We start from the raw sequence: 22718 nt of genomic DNA, 5'->3' as shown, positions 1-22718 counted from the left end.
TTGAAATTTTAAAACTTTTACGTTAGGAGCAGGAGCTCTCTTTTTGCAGGCGACCGTTGCCGGTAGTACAAAAGCATGTTTTGAACGTACATCCGTGCGCTGATTGTCTGTGACTGTCTTAGAAAATCCCTGAATAAGGCGTTACCAAAATGGGAAAAAATAAAAAATTGCCTCCTTAAAAAACGAACAGAATTCAAATATTTCTTTAAACAAATATGTTGTAGTGGGAAAAATGGGATTGGAAACGCTGAACAAAACTTCTGTGCCTCGCGTTTCGATTCTGGGATTACGCGATTATTCATTATTGTGCGTTCGCTTCCTGGAGTTGGTTCTCAATACTACATAAAAATCATCGAGGATAAATAATTTAATATCCCACTTTGTACTCTTCACGGTAAACCATAGGCTCTGAAATACTCGTAGATTTTTTATTGAAAATACATCGAAGAGAAGCCATGATGTTTTGATCGTGATAAAAGGTCACCTTCCTAGGACCGCCCCCTGTTTAATAATTCATGAGATGACGTAATGTTTACTGGGCATTGACGCGTGTTTTTACCGACCCCACCAAAACACTGGTATGAATGACGTGTTTCTGATTTATATATTCAAGAGCAGTTGTTCTGGTCCAACGATTTTACATAAAATGTCTATGTCTATACGTTAACTTTCAATTTCAATGGTCTAGAAAGTATGACAAAGCAGTAATTCCCGGTTTAACGCGCAAATATGCAAATTAGCCTTTTTCTCGTCTTCTGTTTTTGGTGAATTCTTGGGTTTTAAATTAAAATAGCTGATAGACGATTTGGCCATTTGCCTCGAAAATTTCACACATTATTGACAAGGTGTTCCCCCTTCAAAATGCGTCCGGACAGTTTATTACGGCGAGTGGAACAAAAATAACAAGTCCGCAATTAACATGGATATATAAATTATGCAAAAATAGAAAAGAGTGAACTTTGAGGTCATGCTGTGCGACTTTGAAAGCCGTTAGAGAGATGAGTGGACGCATTTGAATTAGTAGTATACCAAGGTATCCAGTGATGTAATTTTACCCACAAACGGACTTGAAGTTTTTAAGCTAATTTTTTTTAAACCACTTTTGTCCAAAAAAGCATATTTTTGATCCAAAATCAAAAACGCATTCTGGATATTTAAAATAAAGACAAGTTTTACAAAGTTTGTATAATAAGCTTTCAGAAAATATATAACATGTTGGATATATAATACCATCTTCATTGTCTAATTACTCAATAAAAAAGCAAGCCAAATAAACTGCATCTCTACCTTAAATAGTTAGTTGGTGTCCATTGGGGAGAGAAGTCAACAGTACTGTTGCCTCCTGAGAATCTACATCTTCAAACACTGCAATCTTTGTTTTTGAAGTGCATTTTCAATTAGTATTATAAAAGCTCTATCATTCTGTTCTAATACCTGAAACAAATTCCTGTGAATTTTCATTTGTCGAATGAACTGTTTGTCAAATACAGAATACATAATATTTTAGTACAATTTTCTTTTCAAAATGTGGATGCAACATTTTGCTTTTTAAGTATTTTTTATGTATTTTTTTTTATTTGATAATTTTGAACTAAACAGATTTTCTATTAGCTTCAGATCTTGATCAAAGTTTGGAACCCAGTTCATAGGAGTGCTTATATTGATTTTCCGACATCTTGTTTTCTGTAAAGATTTTATTGGTTGGTTTGCAAATGTGCATCAGACTGTGCAAAAAATCATTCCACGAGTTGGTTTGAAACGCAGTATAGTATTCCCATGGGATTTGGGAGATACATTATCAAAGATATTATTACAAGATAAATGATTTGCTTCATACAACATACATACAACAATGCATATTTCCACTGAGATCAGTGACCTTTGATGCGTATCACCAGTGATCAGTCAAGTAGTAACAGTCAAAATATTTTATCAGATTTTCTCAATTTTTGCATGATATTTTCATACAGAACATCTGTTGTTCAAACTCAGGGAAGACTTTATACTGATCAATTGGAATAGAATTAATAAAGTTATTATGCACACAATAACAATTATTAACAACAACAACAACAACAACAACAACAACAACAACAACGACAACGCCGGACAAAAATCTTTCCCTTAATATACCTTTCCCTTGCATCTTTGATGGTACGGGCAAGGTAAAAAAGGCTTCTCCCGTATGCAAGGGATTTTTTCACACAAAAACGCCAAATTTGGCTTAATTTTGTTATTGGTTGGCTTAATATAACCCCAACAGATCGTATTTTTGTGAAAGATTGGCATTTGTAAGAATCTGAAAAACGCGTTTCACAACTTTATGCTGCATTCAAGATGGCGGCCCCAATATAGTAAATATCCTATTTATTTTATTATCACGTGTGCGCCAGCTGACTCTGGTATAAGCCCTTGTGTCGAACTGCATATGCAGAATCAAAGAAAGCTTAGAAAGGACTCCCGTGTGCTGAGAGTATTGAAGACACATTAAAAATTAATTCAAAATTACATGTACAAGAGATATTGATGGAAAAGCTGAAAACTAATTATGTAAATCAGGTAACTAATATGAACAGAACAACAAAATTATGAATTATTATGCTAACTAGAGAATTAATATGAACAAATTTTAACCCAAAATTAATCAGGCCTGTCTATTGTCCTAGAGCATTTATGTACCAAATTTTATTCAAATGTGATGATCAGTAATTGAGATATCAGTGTTAATTAATTATGTTAATTAGGTGATTAATAAGCATAAATATTTACCAAAAACTAATTGGGTCTCTGCATAGTTCTCTTTAAAAGTTTCATTAAAATCTTAAGTACCAAGTGTCATTGAAATGCGATGATTACTACTTGAAATATCAAAAACTGAAATTTAATTAATTATGAAAATTAGGTAATTAATATTAACTGATATTACCGGTACCCTAAAAACTAACAGGTCTGTGCAGTGTCCTATGATACCTATGTCCCAAATTTCATTGAAATGTGATGATTACTACTTGAAATATCAAAAGCTGAAAATAATTAATTATGCAAATTAGGTAATTAATATGTACTCATATTACCCTAAAAACTATCAGGTTTGTGCAGTGTCCTATGACATCTATGTACCAAGCTTTATTGAAATGTGATGATTAGTACTTGAGATATCAGTGGAAAAGCAGAAAATTTATTAGTCATTATACAAATTAGGTAATTAATATTGCAGATTTTTACCCAAAACTAATCAAATCTGCGCATTAGTTTGGAGCAACTATGTGCCAAGTTTCATCAAAATCCAATGAGTGGTTCTTTAGATATCAATGGAACAGTCATGGAACAGCTAAAAATCAGCTAATTGTCATGCAAATTAGGTAATTAATATGCATGGATTTTTACCAAAACCTAATCAAATCTGCGCATTGGCCCAGAACATCTATGCACCAAGTTTCATCAAAAATCAATGTATGGTTCTTGAGATATCAGTAGAACAGACACACACACACACACACACACACACACACACACACACACACACACACACACACAGACAGACACACTAACTGCAAAGACTCCGTTTTTGTGCTTCACACACGGGAGTCAAAAACAAGGCTGTGGGACGGTATTGGGTTGGACTCGGCTATATTTATTTACAAGCCCAACTCGTGGAGGAGCATAGCGTCAATCGTACGCGCTCCACTAACACCTCTCTGTCTCGGTTGTGTATTTACCAGTCGTCAAGACCGGTGTAGCAGCTAGGTCGTAAACTCGTAAACGTTGCCCTGTAATGGGAATCTGGATGCATGAGATGTGAATGGGAATGTGGAAGTAAGCATTGCTCAAGTCCAGCGACACAGCCAATTGCCCGAGTGCACTGACAGAAGTACCAAAGCTTTGGTGTTTCTATCCAGAAGCACTTGAGTTCCACAAATCCGTTCAGCCGACTGAGGGCTAGGACTGGAGACCTAAAGTCGTACCACCATCCATGTCCAGGCAGCCGGCGAAACCTTCAAAGAGACTTCGCGGCACCCAGGTCCCTAGAAGTGTCAGAACGCCCACCACCAAAGCCACGATATCTGTTTTTTTTCTGACGCTTCCCGATACTAGTCTTCTTCTGCCCCTTCGAAGGAGACCATGTGCTTTGATCCTTGCTGGTTGTGGCCCTGAGCGGAGGACTTACTGCCTGAGCCACTTTGCGGTTTTGATTTGAACTGTTGACCAGAAGGACTAGCTACCTTGGTCAACAGGGACGATTGCTTCAATTTGATACGCTGATCCTCAGCAACCACCAAACTGCTCACTGCATCTGCTAACCGGCCATGACATAGCCCATCACACCCCCAAGGCCTTCTCCGCAGGCGATCAAACTCGTCTCCCGCTGGAGTAGAATAGGCGCACAGACTCAGACCTGCCTCTCGCTCAACCAAAACCGGTCCTGCCAAGAGGGCAGTATGAACTTGCAAGATATCGCACATACCGACTCTCTGCGCAGCCCATCTGCCCGAGGATCGAGGTTCATTGCTGAGCACTCAGATGGTCAAAACTTAGCAAGGTGAGCTGACGCTCTAATGCCAAGGAAAGCCGTTGGGTCTAAGTTCCGCCCGTAAAGCCTGATGCACTAGTAGGCTCTGGTGCCAGTCAAATGACCACGCAACGTGGCCATCCCGATCCGCACAACCTGCCTTAACGAAGGTATGGGTAACGGGGTCGGAGTGGGGAACCTGTGGAATAGACTGCATGAGTGTCCCACACCAGGGACCAATCAACAGTTCGCGTAGCCCCAATGGGGTATCGATTCATCCTATGGAAGGCATGGGACATGACCGCTCCAAAACCAGGTTCAAGCTGTTTGTCCTTCTCCCAAAGGGTACCAATCGCCCCTTCCATCGCTCTCTCTATAGCTTGAGTCACACGAGGTGCCAAGGGAAGTTGGCCAGCGGGCGTGGTCTTCACGCCAGCAGTAGGAGAGGAGAGCGCCGATATGAACAGGACCAAAGGCGACTCTTCCCTCCGGGGTTTTGATTACCACCGGCCCCGTACAAAACAAAAGTCTCGCGGTTATCACTGCCCCTTTCTTGTTGGGAGAGTGGTATCTGCATCAAATAAGAGGGTTGCATACCATCCTGTACAGAGGTACCAACACTGGAGTCCCTACGCTTGCAGAGTCACAAGTGGGGGCAATCTGCGCAGCTTGGTAAGACGCAGGAAATGATGCCTGGTCAGCCTGAGCTTGAGGGGGGTGTGGGGATTACGGAGGACGCGTAAGGCGATCTGCTCCAGGAAGAGGCCCCCCTTATATAAAGAAGTGGACACGCCCTTTCCCACTGATGTGAATTGTCCCCCCACTGATCTTCTAAAGAAGAGACCACTGGGAGATGGGACACACCTGACCTTAGCTCTGGGAGCGAAGAAACAGGCAGTATCTCAGCCCATGCCCACCCACCCGACTTGTACGCCCCCCTAGGTCCTCCTGCGTCATACCCTGAGACTGCTGAAGATTACACAACCAGGCCTTCCAAGCCATCTCTTCACCATGGAAGAGCTTTTTATTTGGTCACCTTGACTAGTACCGGTAACGGAAGGCAACAGGGCCTGTCCCTGTGAATGCGCAAGCAACTCAGGCTGCGTTGGTACCGATGAAGTCTCGGTGGATTGAATCGGGTCAGTCCCTAAAGGTCGTACCGATACCACCTCGGTGCTCGCGATTTATACCAGCTTTTAATCGCTTGCCTTCAGCTTTGCACCTCGCCTCGCAATGCAACCATGTTGTCGGGTCCCATTGATCGCAGAGACCCTCTAGGCAGAACCCTGAGTCTCTGACACAGCCGAGGCACGAATGGCAACACATATGCTGGTCCCAAACAGGCATTTGCTTAATAAAGCAGAATGAGCATGTCTTATGTCCCGACTGCTGTGTTGGGACATTCTTCGTGTTTTTTTTTGCGATTTAGGCATTATACATATTATTATAGACATTTTTATGGAAAAAAGGACGCAATGAGATTGTGAAAAAACAAGAAAATTCAACACGCGAGAACTCAGAATCTGGCGAATATAAAAAACGAGCCAGCAATTCAACTAAAACAGGTAAAAAATGGGGTCCCTAATAATGGAAAGCCTTTACCGTGATTGAGTTGATCACCCACACTAGATTTATAGATCAGCAATACTGTAACCTGTCCTCTTGTCGTGCATAGCAGCTGAGCTGAAAAAATTATCTGCACCCGTTGTAGCGGAAACAAGAGAGAATGGACGAATCGGGCCTCGCATGAGGACTGCTACCCTAGGGTGTTCCCTTACTGTCCAAGTAAAAGGTTTACGCAATAGAAACCAATTTAAAACAGCACTGAAAAAATTGCTCTTGTCACAGTGAGCATCCTGTCGTCAAAATGATGCATACCACTTACTGCTATTTTGTTTTAACTTAGATATTTAATTTACTCAAGTATTTTTTCTGATTAAGAACTTACTCATTTATGTTACCATACCATTTTCTTGTCATACTAGTTATTTATTTTAAGTGATAGGGCCATGAATTCGACTAGTTCTGCTTAACTATTTTCATGGTTCACACCAGAATTATTCAAATTGTGTACATATTACCTTGTATATTAATTTTCCCCTTTATATATCTCAATTATTGTATACATAATTTTCTGGTGAAATAAATCAATCAATCAATCAATCAATCAATCAATCAATCAAAAAAGCTAATTATGACTTCCCAAATTCATACTGTTTTAAAGATGTTTGAATTGCATAGCTCACCTGTATAACTGTGCTCAGTAGAGGCCATGTTAAAAATGCAAGGCTTGCTTACAGTGCAATTATATGTTTAAATATACACATGAGGTGTGACTGCATTTTGAGCATGATGTTTATAATTGCATACCTTCAAGGGTTCTTTCCTGTGGCACAATAAATCTATTAATTCATTATCTGCCAGTTGATTACCACTGTTGACAAGAGAAATCACACCATGCTTCAAAACAGTTGTGAAAAGAGACTGCAATAAACAGAATTAACACTTACATTTAGATCTGCTTATATACATTATTACAAAGTTAAACGAATAGATCCAGAGTCTTACAAGTTCCCCTATTTACCATGTAACTCTGCAAGACGCAAGTGTTCTCCAGCTGTGTCATGGCATAAAGGTGTTCTAATTTTCGCACCAGTAATTCCTGAAAAATATTTATTTATTTATAAGTATTAACAGTACAGCATGGTTGAACAATCAAGTTAAATGATCAAAATCGTTGAACCACATTGTGTTTGATGACCAGGTCCTATGCACGTAAAGGCCCAATTCAAATTCACTTGCCCAGGGCAAGTGTTTATTGGAGGTGTGGCTATGCTAATGAGTCCTCTTGCATAGAAATTCATTGTTTACAGAAGTTTATTTACAAGCTGATAGCACAATGCAATACCCATAAGCATCAAAGTATATAACAGGGCAGTCAGACTTGCTTCCATGGAACACAGACCTGAGCTGTACACTGGGCAAAATCATTGATACACGGCGGGTATATTTGCACATTCGCACGCATATATTCCCGAAATTCAAAGATATACATTAATCGGCGCACACACACACACACATACATTCAATGTGTGCATATACTGGGAATACGCAGCGTATATTCACACATTCAGAACATGCTGATACGTAAATATACACAGCAGTATATTTACGCAGACCGGAAGTATACAGTATGCACATTAATGTACACAGACAATGTATTACAATTAATGTAAGACAGACATTTGTGATTAAAGTGCTTGAGTATTTATTTGTAATAACAATACAATAAATATTGAAAGGGTCTATTTGGGTAGGAATTTTATGTATATATTTCCAAATGTATAAAGTTTTTGCCAATTTGAAATATCTATGTATTTACTTGCCATGATGAAATTAACTGTCATGAACCATAGCCATTCAAAAATGAAATCACATTGAATCACAGAGGTTGGTATATTTGATTTAAATTTCAGATTTCGAAGAAAAAATCATGTTGGTCATCAAAACATAGGACAATCACGGAGGGTTTGACGGGTACATGCTGGTCCTCCTTATATCTGGACCCTGTGGGTTGGTTGCCTGCTGGTCACTTGGTTGTCTAAATCCAAAATTAAGTCATTCAGTGTCCATGACCTGAATGTTGGAGACCTCACAATGAACATTCCTTCCCCATCTTCTTCACCATCTTCCTCATCATAATGTGCACATCTTTTGTCACCATCTCCCACATCTCTTTTCTACCTCTTTAACTTCTTTGTCTCGGCATTCCATCAGCTGAAATGATAGAAATATTATTAACAACTAACACTATATTTATTATTACTACTATTTTTAACAAGCTTGTCAATGAATAAAACAAATTTAAAATTACAAAAACTATAAATATTAACACTTACTTGGTTCGTCCTTGATTTTTACTTGTTCTTTAGTCCTAGTACTTTTGGTTCTTTCTTTGTTTTTTCCAAGCTGTCTAAAAAACTTCTCGTCTCTCTCAGTCATTTTCTGGTAACAGTAACTAAAATAGAATATTTAATAGTTTAATTGAGATTTGTCGAGCAAATTTGAACTGGAAAAGGTGTTGTATTATAATGTTTGGTGACCTGGACAGTTTTTACTTAATATATTACCGAATCAACAGAGGGCAATGAGATTCAAACCTACCCTTCCTCCCCCCGCTCGAAATCAAAACGTGCTAACCAAGGTAGTAATAACTTATGTTTTTTTTACAAAACAGTTATAAATATACTAATAAGACATTATTCTAATATTTTTCGTATACTGTATTTCCATAAATTATGTTGAAAATGAAATGCAAACCAATCACCAAGTTTAAAAAATGCACGCAAGGTGTAGCTGGAACAAAAGTGGACACATTAAAGAAAAATAAACAAAATTTTAATGTTTCCCTAAAATATTATGCCACAGAAAACTGTTGTTAAAATGCAAGTTGGTATAAATGTTAGTGCTTTATGACTACATCCACTTAGACTTGTATACAGTCTCATTCTCAAAGACAAACCAGATCAGGAAGTTAGTAGAAGACAAAAAAAAATTTTGTTAGCGTGGGGAAAAGTTGGTCAGCGTGGTGGGAAACAGAGGTGCTAATCCTAAAATTCAATCTATACTCGTTAGTGATTGGTCTAGGCAACGTTTTGGGAATGGGAATGGTAGCATGTAAATAACGAAAGGAGGGTTACTGCGAAAGATGGGTTACCAATTTCGTCATTTATACACTACCATATTTTATTTAATTAAAAAATAAACAAGAGACTGTATTCAAGTCTAACATCCACTTTACACCCCTAGCCTGTATAGGTTAATTGCTGAACAGCCAAGCCCTTTGTCAATTTGAGTAGAGCCCTCAGATAGCAATGAATGATCAGTCAAAAGCATGGAACAATTGACATTATATGGCGTCACCATGAATTACTAGTAATTTGGGGGATAAGAGGTCAATTATTTAGATCGGACATCTATTTTCAAATTTCGCATGCTTACATTTTTGACACATAAAATAAAATTGCATATATAATGATTTACAAGTATATATAATCAAAATCAATCCACTGAATACAAGTTGTAATAGGTACATGTACAATGAAACAGTATGAAGTGTGAATAACTGACAATGATTTTGTAATGCATGGCGGAAATGACACAGCTAAGCACGCTACATCTACTGAACATTAAACACAACTTACAAATACTGCAGAGTCAATCTGGCACGCTGATTTTCAGAACTTCTAAAAATTGATATTATTTTCTTGTAGTGACTTGATTTCGGTTTCTTAAATAGCATGGTTTCTTCTGTCAGTTTTGATGTAGCCATGACTTCCTTGTGCATACGATTTACTGTTGTAACTAAGGATCATATTTTTTGGTGATCCGAGAAGCTTGAAAACTGCAGGTGAGATCTATCAAAACTTCCAAATAAACTTTGACTAGGTGAAGGTGAGATGGGGCTGAACATATCAGGGGAGTTTTTGAGATCAGCCTGAACGTCAGACATTCAATAACTACGATGGAAAAGGAACATCTTGTTTCTGGATTAATAAACTAGCAGTGGGATTGGTGCAAGGGCTCGCCACTTCAGTGAATAAAAGTCAAGTGGGCATATAGCATTTTGATAGTAGTAGTGTGAAATACTAATGCGATTGTGAAATTCAACATTTCACAGTTTCATCAAGTTCGGTTATTGTTTTATTTTTACCAGTAATAGAGATATATGTTATACTACCATATTCTGTACGTACTAAAAACATAGTGTTTAATTTGTTAGTGACTATCAAAACAAAGGTTCCAACTCAGCCTATAATGATAACGTCACACCAGTGCATTGCGCCCTCAAAATTTTGAACAGTGTTCTATGGATGCCTGCAAAACTTCACGCAAAGAACTGTGAGACACTCTACCACAAAGCTGGAGTGAATAAATATACCTGAACGAGAGACTGCACTATTGGTGTATTTCTCACGTTCACCATAGACTATGGAAAACGAGACATACTCCGGGAAATTTCTAGTAAAATATATTTAAAAATTCAAATGATAGTAAGAGGCAAATATTATTTTACATTTATAAATGAAAGCTGATAACAAAATACAAGCTTACAGACAAATTCAGAAAAGGGTCATCGTGAGCCAAGTATAAATAGGTTTCTAAACAATAGGGATTATTATTATCGCTGCAGTAAACAGTAGATGTAATAATAATAATAATCATCTGTATGTTATCATATCCTCTATGGGACTTTGATTATAAAATACAATAAAGGTATAGCAATGAAAAAAAAAAAAATGAGATTAAACTAGCAGCCTGTCGGCTGAGATAACTCCGCTGTTATCAATGCACATTTCAACTAAAAAACTGAAGATATCATCAGAAAATGAACAATATGTATAGTATTAAAGCAATCGGACGTGCTGTTTTCAGCAAAAATATGAAAATAAAACTTTTTATCAAAAATATTCATCAAAATTAGATAATTGAAGAACAAAATCATCACGAAATGAACAAATCTGAGAAAGGTCCACATGTAGTACCTAGATATGTAATATCAAAGCAATTGGACCTGTGGTTTTTAACAAGAAGTCAAAAATATCACTTTTTACCCAAAATAACAAAATATTCACCAAAATTAGACAATTGAAGATATCATCATGAAATGAACAAATTTAAGAGAGGTCTACCCAAGTATCAAATCATTCAGGCTTGTATTTTTCAAGAAGAAGTCGAGAAAGTAAAACATTGACACGGACGACGAGGGACAATTAGTAATATGAACAGCTCTGCTGTCCCGACATGAACTGGTAAACCAATGCGTTGCTAAGTTTCAATAAGTAACTGTTGTCGATCAATGATACGTGAGTGGATGCACTAAAACATGGATCGTCAGTTTAGTCTTCGCAAACATTTACACAGTTCCTAATGCATTGCCAAGTACCACATAGCGGGTTTAACCATAGACTGTATGGTTCAACAAAGACAAAGAAAATTGTGTTCGCAAATTTGAAACGTTACTACAAAGAGTACTAGCCAGCAAAATCCCTAGTTGTTTGAAATGAAATTGAGCGTATTCTGAAAATAACGCAGCAAACGATGGTAAATGAAATAGAAATGAACTCCATGATCACACGATCCCTAGAAATGACAATGACGGCAAATTCGACCAATTGTGTTGCATGTATCTCAGTAAGAATTCATATAACTTTCTTGGTATGGTCTTTGTGGCCATTCGTACTAAAATGATATTCGTGCCGGAACCGACATTCATGACCCTTGGAAACACACACAAGGCCAAAAGAAAAGTATTTTAACACTCCCCAAAATATTCACACCTTCTATTGTTCGCATTCATTCAGGCTTGAGAATGATATTGCAATTTATCATTGTACATTCTATTGTGCCATTTCCTGTCTTGTGTTTGAACTCAAATGAAGACGTCACGTCATGTTAATATCAAAGCGTGTTAGACAATTTAGAAATTAGTAACAACCATTACTAAAATTTGCAGCTGTACACCGTCATTTCTGAATTTTGTGCACAATTTCAAAAAACTCAACATTTCTTTCATTTTTAGTGTCAAACTAGTCGTCGTGACCCACGACATAGAGATAATGTAATCATGGACGCGAATCTCATAGCAGGTGACTAACTGAAATTGACCTTTCGATGTGCCGCTTTCTAGCCATTTTTACTGTGGAAGCAAATAACACAATTTGATGCATTGTCTTGAATCTGCATTTTCTGACAAAGTTGTTGTGAAATGAACACAATGTCAATGTCAAATCGTTCTTAACTTTGAAACACTTTTGGTATCAGCCCGAATACAAAATTCACGACTGGAACGTTATACATTTGTACAACAAAAATAAGACTATTTATAGACAAGTTACAAAACATAGCATGTCACGTCATGTCATGTCGTAGCCCCCGCTCAGAAAACAATTTAAAACTGATATTGAACTGGGTTTGTGTAAAAATGAATTTGTCCATTATGAGCTGTACATAAAGTTCCGTTATTAATTGTTCAGAATTGATGTGGAACAATTTTAGGGGGGTGGGATACAAAAATATAAAATGTCTCAGAAAAGCCAAATAAATAATTTGATCAACATACATGTATAACGCGATGTGCACTTGTAAACAATTATTACCTGTCTCTGTACCAACTTTGAACAAAACTGGATAACACATATCTGAAAAAAGCTGGTAACTGCTAGAATATTAGGGTTGTACAAACCAGTTTGTTTACCTAATCATACCAACCAGAAAATCTGTGGAAATAATAAATTTCATTTATTACTCGTTAATTACAGATTACAGCCCCAAACGAAACTACTACTAGAGAAAATACCCAGGTCCAAAAGAAATACCCTAGGGTAGCATTCTCTAGGAAAAAGGCCTCACCTAAGGGGTAACCCCCCAGGGCGATCACGCACCCGAGGCCTGTCAGTTCCAATTCTCACAAATGTTCTGCTGCGCCACAATGGCCACTCGGAAGCTTGTGGGGAGGTGGGCGGATTCTACGGATTTTCAGGTAGGTATGATTAGGTACGAGTAAACAAACAGGTTTGTACAACCCTAATAGTTTACTACATCACCTACCAGAAAATCCATGGAAATAATAAATTTCATTTATTACTCAAGTAGCACGCTCACCAGAGGTGGGGAAGCTCCAATGCTGAAATGTATATTTTTCGACATAAAAAGCAGAAAAGGTCAAAAAGCTGAGAGAAATCTAAAACTACTCACTAACAAGAAGTCTTGTCCAGGGATACAACCAATCAGGTGACTCTTCTAGACCGGGTGCCCGAGAGTAGGCCCCCCAAATCTAGGGAGACTTACTAAAGCAGGTAGTAGGCCCCCCAAATCTAGGGAGACTTACTAAAGCAGGTCGCCTGAACAATAAAAGAGGGCCCCAACAATTTTAATGCATGAAAGAGTGTATTCTTGGGGTTCAATAGTGCAGACCGAAGCCAGCAGCGTCATGCAAAAAGGAGGCTGGTTTTGGCTGAAGACACCATTGCGCTAACTCTTTCGCACATGGGATCCCTTGGTGATGTGGGCTGGGTCAACGAAAACTGTCTGAACTGTCACCACTGGTTCCAACCTGTAGAGACCCTCCTCCAGCGCTTGGAGGTTTCTCAGGTAATAATTAATCACAGTCCTTTGTATTTCTTTGAAATAGTGCTCGTCACGGGTAAATAAACGATTCACACCTGCGGATTAGTGTGCATATCATTAGCGTTGTTTTTGACCCTCCAGAGATGGATTGCGGCCATGTTAATATACCCAGAATGCAAAGCGCCTGACTTGGAATTCATGTGTAGTGCATAGACCAAAACATTGAAACCATGCCACGGAAAGTGAATTGATAGATTTTGACGACAACAACATTGACTGGGATTTTGTTCTCGAAATGGAAGAGGCAGCTACAGTGGAGGAAACTTATGTTACTAATCCTGATTATAGTGATATATAGTGTTGATTAGTAGTCATGACATCGTGGATCGACCAGCGACGTCAAACTTTTCGAAATCAACAACACAAATGATCAAAATGTAAACAATACAAAACATTGTGAAAATCATGACAAAACAGTTGCAAAAACAATATAAGAGTATCTGACCAACTCCTAAATAGTTGTATCTCGACATATAACAACAAATAATTGGGAGACAGAGTGTAATTCTTTACAAAGGGGTGATAATGAAATGTTCTGGACAAGTGCCTCAACGCATACATGTACTTGGAGTTAAGATGGCGTTCTCAAACAAAACACAATCCTCAAAATCAAAGAAAGCTTAGAAAGAACTCCTGTGTGCGGAGAGTATCGAAGACACATTAAAAATTAATTAAAAATTACTTGTACATGAGATATTGATATAAAAGCTGAAAACTAATTATGTAAATCAGGTAACTAATATGAACAGAACAGAACAAAAAAATTATGAATTATTATGCTAATAAGAGAATTAATATGAACAAAATTTAACCCAAAATAAATCAGGCCTGTCTATTGTCCTAGAGCATTTATGTACCAAATTTTATTCAAATGTGATGATCAGTAATTGAGATATCAGTGTTAATTAATTATGTTAATTAGGTGATTAATAAGAATAAATATTTACCAAAAACTAATTGGGTCTCTGCATAGTTCTCTTTAAAAGTTTCATTAAAATCAAATTCGTGGTTCTTTATATACCAGTGGAACATTATGCAAATTAGGTGATTAATATCCAATTAAAACTAATCAGGTCTCTGCATAGTCCTAGAAGATCTATGTAGCAAGTCTCATTGAAATATGATGATTAGTACTGATTATGCTAATAATGTAATTAATATGCACAAATATTTACCCAAAAACTAATCAGGGGTCTGCACAGTCCTTAAGTAAATATGTACCAAGTGTCATTGAAATGTGATGATACTTGAAATATCAATAGCTGAAAATGTATTAATTATGCAAATTAGGTAATTAATATGTACTGATATTACCCTAAAAACTATCAGGTCTGTGCAGTGTCCTATGACATCTATGTACCAAGTGTCATTGAAATGTGATAATTACTACTTGAAATATCAATTAAATATCAAAAGCTGAAAATTAATTAATTATGCAAATTAGGTAATTAATAAGTACTCATATTACCCTAAAAACTATGAGGTCTGTGCAGTGTCCCTATGACATCTATTTACCAAATTTCATTGAAATGTGATTATTACTACTTTAAATATCAAAAGCTGAAAATTAATTAATTATGCAAATTAGGTAATTAATATGTACTCATATTACCCTAAAAACTATCAGGTCTGTGCAGTGTCCCTATGACATATTGCACAGATTTTTTATCTCTGCTAACACCTCCCTGTCTCGGTTGTGCCTTAACCAGTCGCCGAGGTATGGGTTCAGATAAACCAATGACCGTTAGAGCAGCTGGGTCACCAGTCTAAACAAATCCAGATGACGATGTACAGAGTCGCGCAAAAACGAAAAGGGAGGGTGGTATACTCGTAAAAGGGAATCAGAGATACCGACTGCAAAAGTGATGGATGGGGATGTGGAAATATGCATAGCTCAATTCCCACGACGCTAGCCAATTGCCCAAGAGCACTAACAGAGACACATAAATAGGCGTTGCCATCAGGAAGCGATTGAGCTCCACAAACCCGTTCAGTCGCCTGAGGACTAGGACAGGATGCCATCCCCCCAACTCTTGGGAATGAGGAGGATGTGGGAATAGAACCCTTTATATGGGGTTCTCCACTAGGCGTACAGCCCTTCTCTCCAGAAGGCTGGCTAATTCCTGCCAGGTCGTCTCTGCCTTGACCTCATCCCTTGGTAGAAGACCAGACGGGGGGGGGGGGGGGGGGGGGGGGTCCAGTTGTCAGAGGAGGAGGAGACCGGAGAGGGCTTCGATACCCCCCCCCCCCCCCAAGACTCTACTGCAAGAGTCCAGGGGTCAGAAACTCTCCTGCGCCAAGCTGGTGTGTGCTGCTGAGGCGCGATCCGATGGGGAGGAGCGGACAGGGGTTCAGAGCTAGAGCTAGAGCTCTCCAAATTCCAGTCGCACGACCATCCATGCCCAAGCAAACGGTAAAGCCTTTAACTTCGTGGCTCCCTGGCCCCCGGAAATGCCAGAACGTCCTACCACCAGGGCCACATTCTTGGACCCCTTCTGACACTTCCCACTACTGGTCTTCTTCTGCCCCTTAGAAGGAGACCACAAGCGCTTTAGATCCTCACTGGTTCTGGTAAAAAAGTATGGGACTTATTGCCTGAGCCGTCCTGTGGTTTTTGTTTGAACTGTTGGCCGAAAAAGGGTAAACAGCCCAAGCCAACTAGAATGGTTGCTTCAATAAATACGTTGATCCTGAGCAACCACCACTAATGACCACCGCGTCAGCTAGCCGGCCACCAACAAGCCGGCCACGTACCAAAGGCTCTCCCCGCTAGAGTAGGGTAAGCGCATTGACTCAGTATTGCCTCTCAATCAACCAAAACAAATCCTTGCCAGAGGGCAGAATGGACTTTCAGGATGACGCACATAGCGACTCTCTGTGCAGAAAAAACTGATCCAAGTGCCCAAGAATTGTGGTTTGTTGCTTAGCACTCAGCCGGTCAGAACTTAAAAGCGTGAGCTGGCGCTCTAACCAAGGAGACCTATTCTACAAAGTTGATGGATTTAAGTTATGCCTGCAGCACCTAATGCACTTACAGGCTCAGGTGCCGGTCAAATGACCATGCAAAATGGCCTTCCTGATCCGCATAACCCGTCTTTACAATTGCATGAGGGAACCCATGAAGAAGGCTGTGGCACTGTGCGAGTAACCTAAATCAGGGACGCATTGACTAACCAACACCTTAGACAGTGCCGGTCCCGAGCCAGGAAAAAGGAGGAGGTTGGGCGTGGGGTTAGCAGCCCCACCCTGTAAAAAAGTACTAGCTACAGAAACGTCAACAAGAAAACCAATCAATTACTTTGATTTTGATTTTGTGATTTTTTTTTAATTCCGCCCTACCCACATCTGACCCGATGCCGATGTAACAAGATTTCAACGAGACCCACTATCGACGATTTTAGTCAACGAATCACAGACCTATAGCGCATACCTTCTATAGCGCACATGATGACGTCACTGGGCAAACACACTCAAATAAAATGGCGGATTATACCTACGTTAGCGATCGAGAATAACACGGCTTTTCCGTAAGTTTATCATTGTCAAATGCAACGAAAGTCATTTTCATGTTAATATTGTGGCTCGAATGGTTAGAGTTTAGATCGTTATTTTGCGTAGTTATTCTGGGAGTGACGATTTTGTTTCCACCGGTTCCATCGAACACCGGTGTCTTTTTCCAGTCGCTTGCCCTGGAGATGGGTGATGTTTTGTCGACGATCAGACCAAAATTGTCTACGGTATTGAAGCCGTAGCTGTAAATATTCATCAAAATGTATCAACATTTTGTACATTATACAATAACTCTTTATTAAAGTAATTGAGCTGATTTGGGCTGGAATAAAATATTTTTTATTTGGAACACATTGCAATTGATCAGGAAATATTTTTTTGCTCCAATTTTCTGCGTCGATGCCATAGGCCGGTGACCGTTATACAATGTAAAATCAGTTTGCATTGTTTACTATAGCTGTTTACAGTGTTCTAATCATTACGATTTACTTATTTTTTTGCTTCCATTCTAGATAATTATGCTCAGTATTTGATGTAAAATTGAAGCGATGACGGAATGAATGAACCTTGGCTGGCGAAGATGTATCTGGAAGTGTACACATTTGTTGGAAGTGAAAAAAATATTCAATGTAATGACAAAAATTGTAAAATGCTGTGAAATTTCTTTTGTAAATAAAAATATACTAGCAATTTTCTATTAATGGTTTATTCAAGTGGGCAAAATACAATGTACAGAAAGATTGCCCGTAGAGTATCGCTACACTGAAAAGTAAGCAACCGACAGCCTGTATAAAAGGGGGGCTGTGATTGGCTGTTACTTACGCGAGATTTGAACGGGACTTACATAGGCGTCGGATCAGATGTATGTAGGGCAGAATAAAAAAAACACAAAATCAAAATCAAAGTAAAATAATAATAAAATAAAAAGGCATTAATAACAAAAGTAATAAAAAATAAAATTAAAATAAGTTTATAGCCAAAATAATTAAAGCCTGTACACTACATCAGATTTTAATCAAATTGGGCGTGAAGGTGTTGGAGAGAGAAATGAAAATGGGGAAAGATTTGTGGATTTTTGCGCTTCAAGCCAGTTAGTGATAGGCGGGAGTGTTTTCCAACATAAAAGGATCCACAAGGCAACATGGGTATCTCCGGATGCAGTCACAGAGAATCAGATAGACCACATTTGAATAAATAAGAAGTTCTGCAGATCTCTTCAAGATGTACATGTAAGAGTCAGAAGAGGAGCGGATGTAGCAACGGATCACCATCTACTTGTGTCACACGTCAAACTCAAACTTAGGAGAGACCTTTCTGGACAAAAGAGCAATATACCAAGATATAATGTCGCACTCTTGAAGGATTCGATGAAACTAGAGGATTTCAACATTAAGTTACAGAACAGGTTTGAAGTACTTAATGATTTAATGATAGAGGATGGGTCAGTGGGAGGAGGTAGGTAGGAATAAAGGATTCCGTTACTGAAGCATGTAAAGAAGTACTTGGCCCAGTGAGACGCAAACACAAGGAGTGGATGTCTCAACAAATCTTGAAGAAGGTTGAAGAACAAAGGGAGAAGGAGGCAGCCATCAACAACAGTCGAACAAGGTCTCAGAAGTCAAAAGCTCAACAAGAAAACACAAAGATAAACAAATCTGTCAAACAGGGGATAAAGAAAGACAAACAAGACTATATGGAGACAGTTGCAGATGAAGCAGAGGAAGCATATCACAACGGGAATATGAGAGAACTGTATTCAATCATAAGGAGTCTATCGGGCAAGTTCAACAAACCGGAACGACCAGTGAAAGATAAGGAGAGAAATGCCATCACGGATGATGAAGGTCAGAAGAGGAGGTGGAAGGAGCATTTTGAAGAGCTGCTGAACAGGCCAGGCCCGCATGACACACCAGAGATTCCACCAGTTGATAACAACCTACCTATTGACTGCAGTCCACCAACAAAAGAAGAAATACGTAGATCCATCACACAGCTGAAGATGGGTAAATCTGCCGGACCAGATGGTATTTCAGCTGAGGTTCTAAAAGCAAAATGTTGCAGTAAATGTGGAAATCCTCTACCCACTTTTCCAGAGCATTTGGAAGGAGGAAAACACCCCGATAGATTGGAAGGAGGGCTATCTTGTAAAGCTACCAAAGAAGGGTGACCTTAGTCAATGTGAAAACTACAAGGGGATCACACTGCTCTCAATACCAGGAAAAGTTTTTAACCGCATTCTTCTCAATAGAATAAATGACGTGGTGGATGAAATCCTATGTGACGAGCAGGCTGGTTTTAGGACGAGAAGAAGCTGCATAGACCAGATAACAACTTTACGCATTATAGAACAATCACTCGGGTGGAACTCTTCGTTGTACATCAAATTTTTAGACTACATGAAGGCCTTTGATAGCATTGATAGGCCCACTCTTTAGAATCTCATGAGGCATAATGGCATACCAGATAAAATCACAAATATCATCAAGAACTCATACCAGGGTATGACCTGCCGTGTTGTCCATGGAGGACAGCTGACTGATGTCTTCCACGTTAGGACTGGTGTCAGACAGGGCTATTTGCTGTCACCTTTCCTGTTTCTTCTTACCATTGACTGGGTAATAAGAACATCAACCAAGGGCAGGAGAAATGGTATCCAGTGGTCTCTCTGGGGACAACTGGATGACCTGGATTTTGCGGATGACCTTGCTCTGCTCTCCCATACACAACAGCAGATGCAAGACAAGACAGATACAGTCAGCTACAACTCTACCAGAATTGGCCTTAACATACACCCAACAAGTCATTGTTAATGACACAGTCCCCGTCCAAGATTTTGTGATCTGACATATCAATTTGATGCTGCTGAAGTCATTGAGATTAGATTGAAACCATTAATAGGAGATGGATTTGTAAAAAATTATGATTTAGTGCTTTTACACGAGAATTGAACATTGGGCAGTCATATTGAATCAAATCACAAAAATAATGTTCATGTTAATGTATCTATTGGTACATGTATACTGTCTTTGTACGAAATTTAAACAGAAATGTTCACTGCATTCATGAGAAAGTAGGCATGGGTATGAAAAACAAAATGGCCACCAGTCCACCATATTAGTTTGAATCACAGAAAAAATATGACATGCAACTATAACCCAATATGTATGATCATCATACCAACTTTGATCCAAATTGGCCTAGTCATCTCTGAGAAACAACTCCGAAAATGAAAAAATTACGATTTGGCACTTTTATATGAAAATTGGGCATTGGCTGGCCATATTGAATCGAATCACAAAAATAATGTTGGTGCGCATGTATCCCTTGCTATACTATCTTTGTACAAAATTTAAAGAGAAACTTTTATTGCATGACAAAGCATGTCCAAAATAGAACATTTTCAAAAATCAATATGGCTGCCAGTCGGCCATTTTTTATCGAATCGCTAAACCACTGCATGTGCATATGTCCCACATAAGGTACTAGGCACATGCAAAGAATGAACGAAATCGGTAAACTCGATTCTGAAATATGACTCTGGACAGACTGATGCATGGACGGACGGACAGACTCAGGAACTCACAAACGGTCAGCGACATGTATCCTAACATGTATGATCTATGTACTAAATTTCAATGAAAGCTGACAAAGCATGTCCAAAATACAACATTTTCAAAAAACAAGATGGCTGACAGTCGGCCATCTTTGATCCAATTGTGAAAATAAATCGTCATAGACATGTATCCTGACATGTATAATCTATGTACTAAGTTTGAATGAAAACTGACAAAGCATGTCCAAAATACAACATTTTCAAAAAACAAGAAGGCTGCCAGTCGGCCATTTTGAATGCAATCGCTAAACCACTGCATGTGCATATGTCTCACATAAAGTACTAAGCACATGCAAAGAATGAACGGAATCGGTCAAAGGGATTCTGAGATATGACTCCGGACGGACGCACGGATGCATGGACGCACAGACGCACGGGGACTAACAAAGACAAAGGTACTTAGGATAAATGCAACTAACACAAACCAAGTCACATTGGGAGGTAAAAATTTAGAAGAAGTGGAGAGCTTCACCTACCTGGGGAGTAACATAGATAAATCAGGAGGGACAGACACCGATGTACAAGTCAGAATTAGCAAAGCGAGGGCAGCCTTCAACCAGCTAAAGAACATACGGCCAGACCAGGTGTTATGGGAAAGAACAAGTCAGCAACCCATTGAACAGGAAATACTATAGAGACGCTGGCGATGGCTAGGACACACCCTTCGAAAACCAACCCAAAACATCACAAGGTTGGCACTCAGCTGGAACCCACAGGGCAAAAGGAAACAGGGCCGTCCAAGAAATACCTGCCGACGGGATCTAGAGACTGATGTCCGAAGGTTGGGCTATACCTGGAGAGAAAGTGAAGGGTCTGGCACAGGACTGGCCTGGTTGGAGAAATCTTGTTGGTGGCCTATGTCCCAGGAGGGACCAGTGTTCTCCCCAGGCCTCTGAAGCGACACGGTACCGTGACGCTTGGACACTCGGTCGTGATGCTTGCCCTTTGTCCGTGACGCTTGGTCACTCAGCCGTGATGCTTATATTTTTGTTTACAAGTGTCAGTCTCGTCTTGCACGTATTTAAAACAATAACATGTATTGATCGATTTAGGTAATCCCGCTTTTGTTAGCCATACAAAGTCAGTGATAAAAACGGAAGTCTGCAATATGTTGCGAAGTCTTTCAAAAGTGCAGAGCCTCCAAATAAAAAAAAAAAATTACTGGAATAGCAATAATTTGCCCATTGCACGCAACGGCAACAATGTGACAAAACAAGTCACGGCGTACGTCGGGAAGATCAACCCCGATTTGCTGAACTCTGATTTGTTATCACTCAATCGCTGGTGACATTATTTACTCCAAAATTAAAAAAAGAAATTAAGTCGCATTGGAAAGAAAAGTATGAATATTTCAACAGCAGATGAGACGGGATGAGACAAAACAAACTCTGACCTCTGGAAATACCCCATTCATAGGGTACCTTAGTACAGAAAAACGCCGCCCTAAGGCGACATAATGCACGTTGCAACATTGTGACCGATGCATGCTGGGGTATCAGGGGGTTCTGATCGAGGTAACAAAGATGGCGGCGCAGAATGCATGATTTTCCGCGATGTTTAAAAACAACATCTCGTTGGCAATTTAGATGTAATGCTTATGATTATTAACATCAATGAATCGTTTTAAGAAACAATTTGTGTATTTCACACCAAAAAGTCAGATACCGATGATCGCAATAGCAGCGGTGAATACCCGTCCAACGCAATGCCGTCAGCTGACAATGTTACGGTGATCGTAGCGTTGTACTCACAAGGTATATTGCAATGAAAAATCGCCGAACTGCCATTGTAGAATTTTTTTTTAATTATTGATTTATTAATTTCAACATATTTCGATATCTTGCCGACTTTATATATTTAACCAAAAAATGTTTTCCCCGACGTTTATATGAACCG

General features: G+C 39.1%; 1 protein-coding gene and 1 long non-coding RNA gene across 2 annotated transcripts in view; both read right to left on the bottom strand.

The window, feature by feature from the left end:
* LOC102805317 (AP-5 complex subunit beta-1-like) overlaps positions 1–22718 on the bottom strand; it is a 158826-nt gene that overhangs the window by 106795 nt on the left and 29313 nt on the right. Inside the window, exons 5-6 of the mRNA XM_085504580.1 lie at positions 7095–7172; positions 6881–6994 (exon numbers count right to left, since the gene is read on the bottom strand). Of these exons, the coding sequence (XP_085360706.1) occupies positions 6881–6994; positions 7095–7172 (192 nt within the window). The remainder of the gene's footprint in view (positions 1–6880; positions 6995–7094; positions 7173–22718) is intronic.
* On the bottom strand, positions 8200–8687 carry LOC144355710 (uncharacterized). Its single transcript, XR_013421281.2, has 2 exons — positions 8410–8687; positions 8200–8287 (listed from the first exon to the last, which is right to left on the bottom strand). It is a non-coding gene; the product is annotated as an uncharacterized LOC144355710 (long non-coding RNA).

The sequence above is a fragment of the Saccoglossus kowalevskii genome, chromosome 10 (assembly GCF_978046115.1).
Source record: "Saccoglossus kowalevskii chromosome 10, keSacKowa6.1, whole genome shotgun sequence".
Classification (NCBI taxonomy): domain Eukaryota; kingdom Metazoa; phylum Hemichordata; class Enteropneusta; family Harrimaniidae; genus Saccoglossus; species Saccoglossus kowalevskii.
The sequence above is the reverse complement of the archived record's forward strand: the minus strand, read 5'-3'. Positions and strand labels throughout refer to the sequence as shown.